A 17,471-nucleotide genomic window follows, 5' to 3' on the forward strand; every position below is an offset into this window, starting at 1 on the left:
ACCATGTGTAAGAGGAGTTCCCTTTTCTCTGTGTCCGCACCAACATCCGTTATCTTTTGTCTTTTTGATGAATGCCATCCTCACCGGGGTAAGATGGTATCTCATTGTGGTTTTTATTTGCATTTCTCTGATGATCAGTGATATTGAGCATTTTTTTCATATACCTGTTGGATCTTCGTATGTCTTCTTTTGAAATGTATCCATTCATGTCCTTTGCCCACTTTTTAATGGGATTATTTGGTTTTCTCCTGTTGGGCTGTTTGAGTTCCTTTTATATTCTGGATATTAGTCCCCTCAGATGAATAGTTTGCAAATATTTTCTTCCATTCAACAGGCTGTCTCTTCACTATGTTATTTCTTTTGCTGTGCAGAAGCTTTTTTGTGTAATAAAGTCTCATTGTCTGTTTTTGGTTTTGTTGCCTGTGCTTTTGAGGTCTTAGTTATAAATTCTTTGCCTAGATCTTCTGCATGTGGCTATCTAGTTTTCCCAGCATCATTTATTAAAGAGGGTGTCCTTTTCCCTGATACAAGTTTTTGTCAGCTTTGTCAAAGATAAATTGGCTGTAAATATGTAGCTTTATTGCTGAGTTCTTCATTCTGCTCCATTGGGTTACTTATCTGTTTTTCTACCAATACCATGCTGTTTTGGTTATAGCCTTGTAATGTGTTTTGAAGTCAGGTAATGTGATGCCTCCAGCTATGTTCTTTTTGTTCAGGATTGCTTTTGACTATTGGGGCTCTTTTTTGGTTCCATACAAATTTTAGGATTATTTTTTCTGACTCCGTGAAGAATGGCATTGGTATTTTGACTGGGATTGTATTGAATCTGTAGATTGCTTTGGGCAGTATGGTCCTTTTAACAATATTGATTCTTCTGATCCATGGGCCTGGGATGTTTTTCCTTTTGTTTATGTCATCTTTAATTTCTTTTAACAGTGTTTTGTAGTCCTTCTCGTAGAGATTTCCATCTCCCTAGTTCGATTTACTCCTGGGTATTTTAATTTTGTTCTAGCTTTTTAAGTGAGATTGACTTCTTGATTTCTTTCTTGGTTGGATCATTTTTGATATATAGAAACAATACTTTTATACATTGATTTTGTAACCTGCAACTTTACTGAATTTATTTGCCAAATCTAAGAGTTGTTTTTGGTGGAGTCTTTAGGTTTTTTTTAATACAAGATCATTTGGGAGGCTGAGGTGGGTGGATCACTTGAGGTCAGGAGTTTGAGACCAGCCTGACCAACAAGTGAAACCCTATCTCTACTAAAAATACAAAAATTAGCCAGGCATGGTGGTGCGTGCCTGTAATCACAGCTACTCGGGAGGCTGAGGCAGGACAATCACTTGAACCCAGGAGGCGGAGGCTGCAGTGAGCTGAGATCATGCCACTGCACTCCAGCCTGGGCAACAGAGCAAGACTCCATATAATACATATATATATATAAAATCATATCATCAGCAAAGAGAGACAGTTTGACTAAATCCTTTTGAATTTTGAGGACTTTTATTTCTTTCTCCTGTCTGATCGCTCTACCTAGGACTTCCAGTGCTATGTTGAATAAGAGTGGTGAAAGTGAGCATCCTTGTCTTCTTCCAGTTCTTGAAGGAAAGATTTTCAGCTTTTCCTCATTCGTATGATGTTAGCTTTCGGTTTGTTATATATGACCTGTATTACTTTGAGCTATATTCCTTCTATGCCTAGTTTGTTAAGTATTTTTATCAAATTTCTTAAGTCTTCAGATTCTAATTTAAATAGACTTTCTGAAGCCTTGTCTTATCCAGCTTCATACCTTGAACATACATTGCGTTGTCTCCTCTTTCTCTAGTGCTTAGAACACTATTTGAGCACCTCTCATCCAAAAGTCAGAAATCCAAAATGCTACACAATCTGAAACTTTTTGAGCACTGGCCTGATGCCACAAGTGGAAAATTCCACATCTGATTTCATGTGACAGGCCGTAGTCAAATGCAGGTGCATAACACACCGTTGATTCTGCATCCTCAAGGGAGAAAAGGTATTCTGGTGATGCTACTGTGCTGCTTAGGACTACACTGAACACATTTTTTCACAATATTAATTATATGCCTTCTTTTTTTTTTTTGAGACTCAGTCTCGCTCTCATCCCCCAGGCTGGAGTGCAATGGCGCAATCCTGGCTCACTGCAACCTCTACCTCCTGGGTTCAAGCAATTCTTCTACCTCAGCTTCCTGAGTAGCTGGGATTGCAGGTGTCCACTACCACGCCCGGCTAAGTTTCGTATTTTTAGTACAGATGGGGTTTCACTATGCTGTCTAGGCTGGTCTTTAACTCTGGACCTCAGGTGATCTGCCTGCCTTGGCCTCCCAAAGTGCTGGGATTACAGGTGTGAGCCACCACACCCGGCTGATATGCCGTATTTTTTTTACTATTAAGTACTTAAGTGTAAGAAAATAATTAGTTATTAGTAGCATATAAATTCAGAGTCATGAATGATGGTGATGCCAAACAACCACAGGTGGTTCACAGGAGTGGCAGAGATAGTGACACTTTTGCTTTCTGATGGTTCATTGTACACAAACTTTGTTTTATGCACATAATTATTTAAATATTATATAAAATTACCTTCAGGCAATGTGTATATGGTGTATATGAAACATAAAATGAATCCTGTGTTTAAATTGGATCTCATCCCCAAGATATCTCATTATATATGGGCAAATATTCCACAGTATCCTGAAAAATCAGAATTTCAAAACACCTCTCATCCCATGCATTTCAGATAAGGGATACTCAGTCTGTATTGTAACCATTCATTTAATCTGACTACTTCCCTTGGATCATTACTGACACTAGTGAACAAATCTTTTTCATCTCCTTTGTATCTTTTACTAAAAAAAGTGTGGATGGAGAGATAAATTTGCCATGTAAACCACATAGCACTATTATATTATGTTGTAATTATATTAGGTGATTTTCAAGAGGAGGTTGCCTTTTGTATAATCAGATGTCATTTATAATTTATTTGGTATTATTTTTCTCCGTTGCACATTTCTTTCTAATAATCTACTTTTATAAAGTAAAAAACATACAATTACTTGGAGTAGGGGAGAAGACTGATTGAATATTAGAATTTTTTTAGTTCACAGAGAAGAAATTGTCATATACCACCTTGGGCATTTTTAAATAAGAGAAAGTGGTGGATATTAAGGAGATGAATGGGTAAATCTTCAGTTTAAATTATTTTCTTTCCCACCACTCTCTTTCTTAGTAGGGGGTTCAATTCTAGGATGTAATTCTTAAACAGTAGATATAATAGAATGTGTTATACCCTTGGATTGACCATCTGGTTAAATCAATAACCCTGCCCATGAAAGTGTCTAATAGACTATTCTGATTCCAATTTTGTTTTATTTTTATGTCCTTAACTTCATCTTTCTTTCAGAAACCATTCAGACAGTGAATATTAAGTACAGATCCTCTTAATGTCTTTTTCATATAATGAGTACTCATGGTGCTTTACTAGATATATGCTGTAAAACTGATTGTTACAAAACAAATTTTTTTCCAGAAAAATAATGTTGTAATTGTGATTTCTTTTCCCAAGTAAGGATTTGGCATAAAATATGTTGTAAAAACAAAGATAAAGCAATGTTACGTTTTAGTAATAATTTAAAATAATAAAGTATTAAATTGACTTAAATTAATTGATTTTATAAAGGCTTATTAATTTGTTCACTTAAACTGTCTTGCTACCGAAGTCTCCAGTGCTATCACCTCTGCCCTTCCTTTTAGTATATGACCTCATTGCCACTTTCGGAAAAAAAATGAACATATCAAAATCGGAACTCCCCCAGCTTTTTGCCTCTGAACCAACTTCTTTCCATCTGTATTCGTTCCTTTATCTGTCCTTTCTTCCTATTACGATGGAATAGATGTTTCTCCTTCAAGCCAGAGAGCAAAGACCCTGAAAGCTTGTTCTCTGGATTTTTTTCTCCTCTCCTATATTGTTAGCTCTTTTTCTCTGGGTCCTTTCTGTCAGTGCTTATCATAATCAAGTCTCTTCCATCTTAAGAAATAATAACTCTAACCTTGTGTATTACTCCAGCACCTGCCTTATTTTTCGCCTTCAAAGAATTGCTTACATATGTTGTCTTAGTTTACGTATGTCTCATTCACCCCTCAGCCTTCTGCAATATAGACCCTGCCACCACATCGCTGCAACTATTTTTGCCTACTCCACTATCCATTGTTGACTTAATCATTGCTAAATTCAGTAGATACTTTACAATTCTTACCTCACTAGACCTCTCTGCAGATTTTTGTACTATTTGCTATTCTGCCCTTTTTGAAAATCTTTTTCTTGACAGTCCTTCTCTTTGCTCTCATTGAACCTACATCTTGTGGCTTCGATCACTGTGTCATGCTGATTCCGGTAAATCTGTGTCTTCAGCTTGCTCTTGAGCTTTAGTGTTTATTCTGCTTGCCAGCAGCTATGCCCACTTAGATGTCTCACTGGTCCCCAAAACTCAGCCTACACAGAATGGAGCTATCACCTACCTGTTCCCTCAAAACTTTTCCTCCTACCTGGTTTTTAATTTCAGTGAATAATGCTGTCATTACTTTGTAGCCTGTGGCAGAAATCATTGTCTTTAACTTCTTCTTCCTTACCCACAGTAGTCAATCATGAAGGACCCTACTTCTTATCTGTCTGTTCTCTATAGTAACCACCATTCTGCAATAGCCATCATCATCTCTCACTGAATAATTTTAATACTAATTACTTGTAACTGTTCTGTCTGCCTCCTTTCCTTATTTACTCCCACTAAGCATTCACAAGGCAGCCAAAGATATATTTTCCAGATAAAATATAATTGATATTCTCTTGCTTAACAACAACAACAACAACAACAAACCTTTACAGGTGCCCTTCTTGTTGTTCTTGGCATGAAAAGACTTGTGTTGTGGTTCTTGATTTTATCCCCAGCCTCATCTCTAGTTGTATACAGTATCCAGTCTCCCTCAAATGCTTTTTCTCTTTCCTCATGTGACTGCACCTCTCTTAACTAATACACAAACATACACACACACACACATACACACACACACACACAATCAAGTGATCAGAGTGTGATCCTGGAACCCCCTGGGTGTCTACAAGATCCTTTCAGAGGGTCTGTAAGGTCAACACTATTTTTGTAATAAACTATGATGTTGTTTGCTTTTTCATTCTCATTCTAATGAGTGCCTAGTGGATTTCTTTCAGAGATGATCCAACATGTGATGATGCTATTCCGTTGCTCTGGTGGCTAGTGGATATAAACTTCTGTAGTTTTAAAAGTTCGCATTTTAAAATTTGTATAGGGTATAATATTGATAGATATAATAAACCAAAGTTTGTCAGGGTCCATAGTAATTTTCAAGAGAATAAAGGGGTTCTGGGACCAAAAGGTTTGAGAACAGCCATTTAGGCCTCAGATGGCATTTTCTCTGAGGAGTCTTTTTTTTTTTTTTTTTTTTTTTTTTTTTGAGACGGAGTCTTGCTCTGTCGCCCAGGCTGGAGTGCAGTGGCGTGATCTCGGCTCACTGCAAGCTCCACCTCCTGGGTTCACGCCATTCTCCTGCCTCAGCCTCCCGAGTAGCTGGGACTACAGGCACCCGCCACCACACCTGGCTAATTGTTTTGTATTTTTAGTAGAGACAGGGTTTCGCCATGTTAGCCAGGATGGTCTCGATCTCCTGACCTCGTGATCTGCCTGCCTCGGCCTCCCAAAGTGCTGGGATTACAGGCGTGAGCCACCGCGCCCGGCCTCTGAGGAGTCTTTGCTTGGGTCCTCCACCAAGTCTCCTTTGAGTAACCTTTTCTGTTGCACTTGCCATATTATAGCACTTATCATATTGTATTATGGTGTGTTACTTATCTTTTTAAGCCAGTAGACACAGAAAACTCTCTAAAAGAAGGAACTTGTTGTATCCTCAGTACCTAGCACAGTTCTGGGTACATAGTAAGTGTTCAGTAAACACATGTTGTGTGAGTGTCTTTGAAAGTCTTTGGAGATGACCTAAATTATTTATTATCAAATTATGATTACTATAACATGTTTTAAATTATAACCATTTTGTGTCTTAGGGACACATTCATTTCTTAACTTTTCTGACCCACTAATATCTGAATAGGTTTTAGAAAGCAGGTTTTATTTTATATGGTGTGTTATGTTCATATATTAGAGCAGAAGGAATCTATTACTGGAAGTCAGAAGCTCTGTGTCGCAATCTGTGTCTTCCACAAGTAACTGTGGAACCTTGGAAAAGTCTTTTTATTCCTTTGAAGCTAACTTCCCTCATCAAATAATGGGACTGGACTAGGTTGTCTGAAAAGTTTTTCCTTGTACGACATTGTATGATTATATTGAATAATGTCAAATGTGTATTAAACGTGATTTATATTTATTTATATTTTACTTTATAAAAATGCACATAAATATAGATTTATCTATATATTAAAATAACTTTGTTTTTACAGGAAGGATGATAAAGACTATGCTTTAAAACAAATAGAAGGAACTGGGATCTCTATGTCGGCATGTAGAGAAATAGCAGTAAGTGAAGTTCTTTTTATCATCGTTATTATCAACTGACTTATGAGTACCAACTATATAAGGCTCTGTATTGTATTTGTCATATTAATTGAAAGTTAGTGAATATTTTTATATCAACTATATGTAGAAAAATATTATTTATTAAGGAGAAGTAAAGGGGTCATGTAGTTCTGTCTATATAAACTCTTTATTTGGGGTAAAGTAAATTTCAGTTGTTTATATAAATACATGTTTTCCCAATACCTGTCACTAATAGTAGAGGATCCAGTTATTTCATTGAGAGCAGTAAAAGTGGCATGTTAGTCCATAGAAAATTAATATTTTTATTTTAATAGAATGAGACTAATGTCATTAGTTACATCAAATTAAAATGAGGTTGTATTATTTGATTTTCATTGCTTGTATCTGTTCATTTGAGTATGTAAACATTTATGCCCTTTTATTTTGGAAGCATAGTTTTCCATATTGTGATTAGAATCTCATTTTGATTCCAAAGGGAAGTAGTCTTTGGGTTAATGCATTAATAGTTATCCATACATTTAAACTGAGCGTTACTTTTTGAGATTTTTCTTCAGTTTTTACTGTTATAAAACTGTGGGTCCAAATGTGTCTTTTCTGGCTTTACACAGAATATTCTAGGATATATATTATAATCTTTGCTTTTGTTGCTCTCAGCCCTTCTATTATATTTACCCATAATAGTCTATTATTACCTGGAAATGTTAAACAATTTTGCAAGTTTACTAAGATTCTGTACCAATGAGTCTTCAACTCAAGTAGATAAAAATAATTTACACTATGTTGAGGAAAAAGACTCATAAATCTAAGAGTAGCATGTCAAGCACTGTGATAGAAGTATATGGGAATGGAGAAGGGTGTACATCTAAACTAAAGTAGAAAATCAAGGAAAGTTCCAGGTTTGGGAACGAATGTAAGAATTACCTTCATGAGGGAAGAATAGGGATGAGATGGAGGATATTGTTAACCAAAGGTAGACCATGCTGAAAGATGTAGTTCATTTAATTGATACTTTTTTAATACTTTTCAATCTTGAGACCAGGTGTCTGTATGTTAACTGTCAGTTATTCAACATCTATTCTGTATATACTCGTCAGTTTTAAAGAGTTAAAAGCCATTAAACTATGGTCAGTGGTGTTAGAAGTCAGGATGTTGATTACCCTTGGAGGGAATACAGAGCTTCAGGGTGCTAGTAATGTTCTCTGATCTTGCACTGGGTCTAGTTACACGGGTTATATATGTGAAAATTCATTGAGCTGTGTGCTTATTGTTCACATGCTTTTCTCTTGTTTATTAGTCTTTAACAAACTGTTTTTTATTAGAAAAAAAAACTCAGTTCAGAAACAGCTATTATCTTTGCATATATCGTGATAACTATAAATGCACTTAAATACAGAAAGAAGTATGAAAGCCTACTTTTAATGTACTTGATCATGGCTCTTCAATCTAAGATGAACAGAAATGTTTAATTTTTATGAAGTCTTACTAATTTTTCCTCTTATGGCTATTTTCTGTATGTGGCTGAAGAAATCTGTACCCACTGATTGTGAAAATATTTCCCAATATTTTCTTCTAAATGCTTTATAATTTTTTTATTTCTAGTCTATGATATACTCAATTAATTTTTGTTTGTGGTATGATACAGAGTTTGAATTCCCCCTCCCATGTGAATGTACAGTTGTAGCATCATTTTTGGAAAACATCCTTTGCCATAGAATTCCTTTGGCACCTTTGCAAAAAAAGAAAGTATACATTTGGACTGTATTTCATTCCATTGTTCTCTCTGTCTAGCCTTATACCAATAGATTACTCTACCTTTCTAGCAAGACTTGAAGCCAGGTGGTGTAAGGCCACCAGCTTTATTCTTTGTCAGAATTGTTTGGGGTATTTTAGGTTCTTTAGCATTATCATACAAATTTTTACATCAGCTAATTAGTTTTTTTTTTTTTAAAAAAGCTTGTTGAGATTATAATTTGGATCAATTCAAAGAATAATAGTATTGAGACTTTCAAGCCAGCGGAAAGATATACTTTCCATTTTATTTATTTATTTATTTATTTATTTATTTATTTTATTTATTTATATAATTACTTAAAAAATATATATATATATAGTGTAGTATATATCCTGAGACATTTCTGAACTCACTGGTAGGTTTTTGGTGATTGCTTGGGATTTTTTCTACATAATTATGTCATTTATGAATAGGGATACTTTTACTTTTTTCCATATTTCTGCTTTTGTTTCTTTTTTTTCTTTACCGAGCTGGTTAGGCCATCTCACACAATGTTGAATAGTGGTGAGAGCAGTTATCTTTGATTTATTCCCAACTGTGAGGAAAATATTTCCACTTTCACTGTTCAGTATAATGATAGCTGCGTGTTTTTCATAGGTGCTATTAATCAAGTTTAGGAAGTTATATTCCTAGATTCTAAGAATTTTTTTCATAAATGATATTGAATTTTATCAAATGCTTTTTTCTGCATAGATAAAAGCAACCATATAATTTTTTTCTTATTCTGTTAATTTAGTACAAAATATTTTCAGTTTTCTTTGTGAAATTTTTCCTTTTATCTATGAGTTATTTCGAATTATATTGCTTAATTTTTAAACGTGAGGTATTTCTAGATAACTTACTGTTACTGATTACTAATTTATTTTCATTGTGGGTCAGAGAAAAGAGACCTTGTATTTTAGAGATACATACTGAAATATTTATAGGTGAAATGATACAATAACTGGAATTTACTTCAGCATAATCCAGGGTTGGCTGGGAGGAGTGGATATTAGTATAAATAAATCAAGTTTGGCTGTGAGTGGCTAGTGGTACGTAGGGGTTTGTTTTAATATTCTTTTTTATTTAGTTTGGAAATTTGTATAACAAAAAGTTAAGAATGAAATAATTCCCATGTTTTCTGGCAAGTTTTTATCAGGCCTTCCTCCTTTACATTTCTTAATTCTTCCTCGAAGAAGTTGTGTGTCCCCAGCATTCACCTCCATTAACTCTCTATGATTACACCCAGTTTGTTTCTTTAATATAACACTCATTACAAATGTAATTACGAGGGGGTTCTTTTTATCTGTGTGCCTGGTTACTTACTTTGTTATCTGTTCCCCAACCCTCTAGACTGTAATGCGTTTCTTCCCCAGTTTGTGCTAGGTGTGGTGTATAGTCCTTGCTCTGTAAGTAAGTGTAGAAGGGAGGGAGGGAGGAACTCTGAGAATTTCTTCTAAAAGCAAAGAGCATTGCATATCTTCATCTTCATTTTTTTGTTAAGTGATTTGTCTTATACATTGTCAAAATTTCCTGTGAGCTGTAATTCCTAGTGTAGACATTTTTCAAACTGCACATGGGTGAATCATCAGTATTCCACAAGGCTGCCTTATAGTTGTGATGGGGGAGCAGAGGTAAAGCTCTGGACTTGACTTTTCTAGTCACCTCTACTTTAACCTAAGCATACCTCAGTTTTTTTCTTTTTTGTGACAGAGTCTTGCTCTGTTGCCCAGGCTGGAGTGCAATGGCACGATCTCGGCTCACTGCAATCTCCGCCTCCCGGGTTCAAGTGATTCTCCTGCCTCAGCCTCCTGAGTAGTTAGGATTACAGGTGCGCGCCACCACACCCAGCTAATATTTACATTTTTAGTAGAGACGGGGTTTCACCATGTTGGTCAGGCTGGTCTCAAACTCCTAACCTTGTGATCCACCCACTTTGGCCTCCCAAAGTTCTGGGATTACAGGCATGAGCCATCGTGCCCGGCCAAGCATACCTCAGTTTTTATCAATTTGCAAGAATTTGGTTGAAAAAGGTTTCACAGGTTTAAATATATTGAAATAATTTTGAAATTGTTTTCCTTATTTTTTTACAGTGATTTCAAGTCAACTGTCACCATACTCATGTTATAAATTAAGAATTTATTTTTTATCTTTGCTATATTATGAAGTTTTAATGTTAGAATGCAATATAGTTTTGTGAATATTAGGCTTTTTAAGCCCATTTTCTCACCATTATGATATTTATTGAGAAGACACAGTTTGAAGTATTAATTTATTTTTTATATATTTGTACTATAGAAGTTCAAATTAAATGTGATATTGTATGTAACAGCTGGAATAAATTAAATTTACAGTAAATTACATAGTCAAAACAGTAATCTTAGAACTCAGAAAATAAGATTTTTTTTTCTTTTAGCAGAATTGGGAAAACATAGGTGGTTTCTGTGATGGAAACTATTATATGAGTATCTTTAAACCTTCTGTTTTCAATTTTTTTTTTTTTTTTTGAGACGAAGTCTCACTCTTTCCCCAGGCTGGAGTACAGTGGCGCAATCTCGGCTCACTGCAACCTCCGCCTCCCGTGTTCAAGCGATTCTTCTGCCTCACCCTCCCAAGTAGCTGGGACTACAGGCACACGCCACCATACCCAGCTAATTTTTGTATTTTTAGTAGAGATGGAGTTTCACCATGTTGGCCAGGATGGTCTCTTGACCTCGTGATCCGCCCACCTCAGCCTCCCAAAGTGCTGGGATTACAGGCGGCAGCCACCGCACCCAGCTGTTTTCAAAATAGTTTAACACAAAGTCTTCGAAAAGGCAAAAAGTAACTTCTACAGTATTAAAAACTAGGATCTACATGCTCTGGCCTCCGAATAGTGTCATGTAGTGCTGAAGTTCTTTTCGTCACCAAGGAAAGCCTGCATACTCTCTCAGCATCACAGCGTCAAACACACAGGAATGCATGAGGGGTAACAACCTTGCCAGACTCCTTGGGCTCTTACCCTGGCTCTGCCACTTTACTAGCTTGTAGGACCCAAAACAAGTTATTTGATTTCTTTGTGTTTCAGTTTTCCCATTTGTAAAATGGGACAGTGCCTAGCGTGTAGTAGGCATTTAGTAAATGTTAGCCCTGCTAAGTGCAGCACAGCTCCCAGGTCTTTTGGAGTTTCTTCAATGTAAATATTTACTTCAAGGTAATTGTCCACTGAGACAGTTCCATCACCAATCCTCAGTGGCCATTCTCTTTTAATCCCAAAGTGACCTGTCTGTCTCCTAATATGTCTCCCTAAAAACAACAACAACAAAACACCACCACCAACAAAGGTGTTTTACTTATTCAGTAGTAATAGTTACTTACTGTACTGGTTTGCTTTAGTTGCCCTAACAAAATACTACAGGCTGGGTGGCTTAAACAGCAGAAGTTTGTTTTCTTATAGTTGTGGAGGCTAGAAGCCTTATAGCAAGATGTTGTCAGGGTTAGTTTCCTCTGAGGCCTCTTTCTTTGGCTTGCAGATAGCCTCCTTCTTCCTGTCTCATCAGATGGTCATTTCAGAGACACTCCTGGTGTCTCTCTGTATGTCCTCATCATCTCTTCTTGGGAGGACGCCAGTCAGATTAGATTAGGGCCCACTCTAAAGACCTCATTTTAACCTAATTACTTCTTAAAAGGCCTTATCTCCAAATACAGTCATGCATCACTTAATTAGCGGGATATGCTCTGAAAAAATGCATTATTAGGCGATCTCATTGTTCTGCCATCGCAGAGTGTACTTACACTAACCCAGATGGTAGAACCTAAACACACTAGGCTGTTTGTAGCCTATTCCTTCTAGGCTACAAACTTATACAGCATGTTGCTATACCGAATACTATAGGCAACTGTAACACAATGCTAAATATTTGTATATCTGAGCATATTAAATAGAAAAGGTATGGTAAATATGTGGAATAAACATAGAAAAGGTACAGTAAAAATACGGAATAAATGATTAAAAAAATGGCTGTTCTGCCTATGGAGTAGCCATTCTTTATTCCTTTACTCTCTTAATAAACTTGCTTTCCCTTTTGTCTATGGATTCGTCCCAAATTCTTTCTTGTTCAAGGTCCCCCCAAAACAAAGATAAAAAATGGTACACCTGTATGTATAGGGCTGTTAGCATGAATGGGGCTTGCAGGTCTGAACGTTGCTCAGGGTGTCAGTGAGTAGTGAATGAATGTGAAGGCCTAGGACATTAATGTACACTACTGTAGACTATAAGCACTGTACACTTAGGCCACATTCAGGCTACATTCAGTTTATAAAACATATTTTACTTTCTTCAATTAACCTTAGTTTACTGTAACTTTTTTACATTATAAACTTTTTTTCACTATTGTAATAACACTTAAAATACACATTGTACACCTGTACAAAAAATTTGTATTCTTATTCTATAAGTTTTTTTCTATTAAAAAATTTTTTTTTTTACTTTTTCAACTTTTAGGTTCGGGGGCACATGTGTAGGTTTGTTACATGGGTAAATTGCATGTCACCGAGGTTTGGTGTGGGAATGATCTCATCACCCAGATACGGAGCATAGTTACCAACAGTTTTTCACCCCTTCCCCCAACCTCACCCTCCCTCCTCTGGTAGTTCCCAGTATCTATTGTTGCTATCTTTATGTCCATGTTTATCCAATGTTTAGCCCCTACTTTTAAGTGAGAACATGTGGTATTTGGTTTTCTGTTCCTGTGTTATTTTATTTAGGGTAATGGCCTCCAGCTGCATCTATGTTGTGCAAAAAACATGATTTTATTCTTTTTTATGGCTGTATATCATTCCATGGTGTATATGTACCACATTTTCTTTGTCCAGTCCACTGTTGCTGGGCATCTAGGTTGATTCCATGCTACTGTGAATAGTGCTGCAATGAACATACAAATGCATGTTTCTTTTTGTAAACTAAGGTACATATACATTAGCCTAGGCCTACACAGGGTCAGGATCATGAATATCATTGTCTTCCACCTCCACATTTTATCCCACTAGAAAGTCTTCAGGGAGGCCAGGCATGGTGGCTTAGGCCTGTAATCACAACAGTTTTGGGAGGCCGAGGTGGACACATAGATCACTGGAGGCCAGGAGTTCGAGACCAGCCTGGCCAACATGGCGAAACCTTGTCTCTACCAAAAAAATACAAAAATTAGCTGGGTGTGGTGGTGCATGCCTGTGGAGGCTAAGACATGAGAATTGCTTGAATCTGGGAGATGGAGGTTGCAGTGAGCCAAGATCATGCCACCGCACTTCAGCCTGGGCAATATGAGACTGTCTCAAAAAAAAAAAAATTCTTTGGGGCAATAACTCACATAGAGCTGCCTCTCCTAGGATAACAGTACCTTTCAGACTACCTCCTGAAGGACCTGCCTGAGGATATTTTACAGTTAACTTAAAAAAAAAAATAAGTCGAAGGGGTACACTCTACAATAGTGATAAAAAGTGTAATGTAATGAAAACATAGCCAGTATTAGAGGCATTTATTATCATCAAATATTGTGTGCTGTATATAATGATATTTGCTAGACTTGTATGAGACTGGCAGCGTGATACATGTATGTATATACCAGCATCACCACACACACGAGTAATGCACGTTGTTCTACAATATTATGAAGGTTGTGTGTCACTAGGTGATAGGAGTTTTTCAACTCCATTATAATCTTATATATGCTGTCTATTATTGACTGTGACATCATCATGCAGCATGTGACTGTACGGTCACATTCCAAGGTACTGGGGGTTAGGGCTTCAGCATAGGAATTTTAGGGGAACACAGTTCAGTCCATAACACTATTACTCACTACTCCGGCAGTAGTTACTTACCCAGAATGAAGTCTTTACTCTCAGAGATTTGTTGTCTGGTTAATCAGATAGATGAATTTTTTTTAATTGATATTTAATGAAGTAGATTGGTTTTTGTTTTTTTGTATTGAGATGGAGCCTCACTCTGTCACCCAGGCTAGAGTGCCTTGGTGTGATCTCAGCTCACTGCAACCTCCACCTCCTAGGCTCAAGCGATTCTCCTGCCTCACCCTCCCAAGTAGCTGGGATTACAGGTGTGCGCCACCACGCCCAACAAATTTTTTGTATTTTTAGTAGAGATGGGGTTTCACCATGTTGGCCAGGCTGGTCTTGAATTCCTGAACCTCAATGATCCGCCTGCCTCGGCCTCCCAAAGTGTTGGGATTACAGGCGTGAGCCACTGTGCCTGGCCGCTAATTTTTATATTTTTAGTAAATTTTAGTAAAACACAGTAGATTGGTTTTATAAAGAAAGCAGTGATCTTAGTTCATAGATCAGAAGCCAGAGTAGGTTGTGTGTCCTTCTTTAGTTTAGTTGTGCATTTTGTTAATTTACACAATCATTTATTCGTGTGTTTACCAAATAGTTAATAAAGGCCTCTGCAGTACCAGGCATTATGCTAGGAGCTGGCCATGCAGCCATGAGAATGAATACGTAGTGCCTGCCGTTGTCAAGTTTGCCACCTGGTATATATTTAAGACATTTATGTCTCTGGATTGTAAAGACACATAATCCAGACATAATCCATTCCTCTAGGATGTTAGCTCTTGGGGGGTATTGGTATTAGACCATAGTAGTTACAAGTACTGGCTTTGTGTTTTAAAAGTTAATTTATTAATTGCTGGTTCTACCACTTCCTAGGAATGTAACCTTGAGCAAATTATTTAACCCCCTTAAACCCCTGTTTTCTCATTTGTAAAATAGGGGTTATATAAATATTTCATGGGGCTAATTCATGATTAAATGAGATAATACATGTCACATGCCTAGTACCATACTTGGCATCTGGGAGAAGAGCTTAATCAAATTGTTGCTGCAGTTTTTTTGAATACAGGAGTGAAGTGAAACCTTTCATTGGAAGTAAAATTCAGGAGACACTAAGAATAACTTTAAATGTAGGTTTCTAATAATTGTGGAGCTCTTTTGCCAATGCTTTGGAATTTGTTGTTTTTTTATAATTTACACCCTACCAATTACTAGAAAGAATTTGAAATAGCTGTCTAGCTTAGGAGTGTGTTCCAATTTTGAGATAATAGAAAAACACTGAACTAGAATTAAGACTACCTTAGCATGAGCTTTGGCTCTTTGAGCCAGCTGGGAGATCCAGGATTACCACAAAGTCTAGACTTTCCCTGTCAGGTTATTTGTGTTGTTTATTAATTAGGGAATGGTCAATTTTAGATATTAGCGTTTAGGTTTCTGAGGATTGGTATATAATTGCCAAAGTCTTATAAGTTTGAAAATTATATTCTAAAAGCAGAAATAATATAACCTGAACTTAATCTTGCTTCTGAATAAAATAATTATCACACCAGAGAATAATCTTTAATATGTGACTGAATATTTAATTGATTTATAGTCTTTGCTGAAGTTTATTTCAAAGCCCCCAATATAGTGTTAACTTTACATTGATTCTTATTTTTGTGGCAGTGTTCTTACAAAAAGCACTGAAGTTACAAGTTTTAAGATCTTGGTTTTCTCACCTGGCTGTCCAGTATTTGAAGCACATTTGGAAGGCACTGTTGAAACCTGTTTTAACTGATAAAGACATAGTATCGGGCTTCATGAGAGGCTTTTTCTTGTTGTTGCAGTTGTTTTTGTTTTTGCTTGGCAGGGTTAGGGGTGCTTTTTTACTGGATGGATTGTTAGGCCACTTTGGTTATCATAAGATAAGGAGACAAAATATTTTAAATAAAATAACATCCTTTTATGAGATGAGAAAGCACAAACCCATGAAAATATGCTCTCCTGGATGCTTCTAAGTTCTTTGTTATTTTATGAAAAGTTACAAAATTTTAATCAACTTTACTATGTAATTTAAATGCCTGAAATTAGGTGCTGTATCTCACAGGGTTGCAGAACTTAATTTTCATATGATAATTGATGTTAATGAATGTTGCATCTTCTAATGTTGCAAATATTCTTTGATATTTTCTAAAAACGATTACAAACTACAGATTTGTTTCAAGTTCAATTGTTATGTGATGTCAAAGCCTAGACAACTTGCAGAATGGGAGAAAGTTTTATAAATCATATATTTGATAAGGGATTAGTATCTAGACTATGTAAAGAACTCCTGCAACTCAGCAGCAACAACAAAACAACCTGATTCAAAAATGGGCAAAAGACATACTAAATAGACATTTCTCCAAAGACGATCTACAAATGGTCAGTAAGCACATGAAAAGATGTTCGACACCATTATTGACTAGGCAAATGCAAACCAAAACCACAGTGAGATACTACTTCATACTCATTAGGATATATGTTAATTTTTAAGGGAAAAAAGGGAGAAATAACCAGTGTTGGTGAGGATATGAAGAAATTGGAACCTTCATACATTGCAGATGGGAATGTAAAATGGTACAGCTGCAAGTTTGGTGGTTTCTCAGAAAGTTAAACACAGAGCAATCATTTGATCCAGGATTTCCACTTTTAGGTTTATGCTCAAAGCATCGAAAGCAGGGACTTTCATCAGATAGTGTATACCACTGTTCATAGCAGCATTAATCACAATAACCAGAGGTGAAAACAATCCATGAACATCAACAGATGAATGGATAAACAAAATGTGATATCTATATATATATCTTAGATATGCATAGAGTGGAGTATATTTATCCATAAAGAATGAAATAGGCTAAGTGAAATAAGCCTGGCATGAAAGGATACATATTGTATGGTTCCACTTACATGAAATATCTAGATTAGGAAGATTCTTAGGGACAGATAGTAGAGTAGAGGTTACCAGAGCCTTGGGGAAAAAGGCGGTGGGATTATTGTGTAACGCAGGGGTCCCTGCGTCAGCACCGGTACGTTAGGAATTGGGCCGTACAGCAGGAGGTGAGCCACAGGCAAGCGAGCATTGCCACCTGAGCTCTGCCTCCTGTCAGATTAGCAGTGGCATTAGATTCTCATAGGAGCTTGAACACTGTTGTGAACTGCGCATGTGAAGGATCTAGGTTGCATGCTCCTTATGAGAATCTGATGCCTAATGAATGATCTGAGGTGAAACGGTTTCATCTTGAAACCATCCACCATCTGC

The 17,471-nt window shown here is 36.5% G+C and overlaps 1 protein-coding gene across 8 annotated transcripts in view; it reads left to right on the top strand.

Annotated features, from left to right (window-relative positions):
• CDK8 (cyclin dependent kinase 8) overlaps nucleotides 1-17,471 on the top strand; it is a 151,246-nt gene that overhangs the window by 77,124 nt on the left and 56,651 nt on the right. For 6 of the 8 annotated variants that reach the window (XM_009426760.4, XM_509595.8, XM_063792002.1 and 3 more), the window contains one exon: nucleotides 6,501-6,576. The exons of the other annotated variants lie outside the window; for them this stretch is intronic. In XM_009426760.4, the coding sequence (XP_009425035.1) occupies nucleotides 6,501-6,576 (76 nt within the window). The remainder of the gene's footprint in view (nucleotides 1-6,500; nucleotides 6,577-17,471) is intronic. 8 annotated transcript variants of the gene reach the window in all.

This window comes from Pan troglodytes, chromosome 14, assembly GCF_028858775.2.
Source record: "Pan troglodytes isolate AG18354 chromosome 14, NHGRI_mPanTro3-v2.0_pri, whole genome shotgun sequence".
In the NCBI taxonomy this organism is placed as follows: Eukaryota; Metazoa; Chordata; class Mammalia; order Primates; family Hominidae; genus Pan; species Pan troglodytes.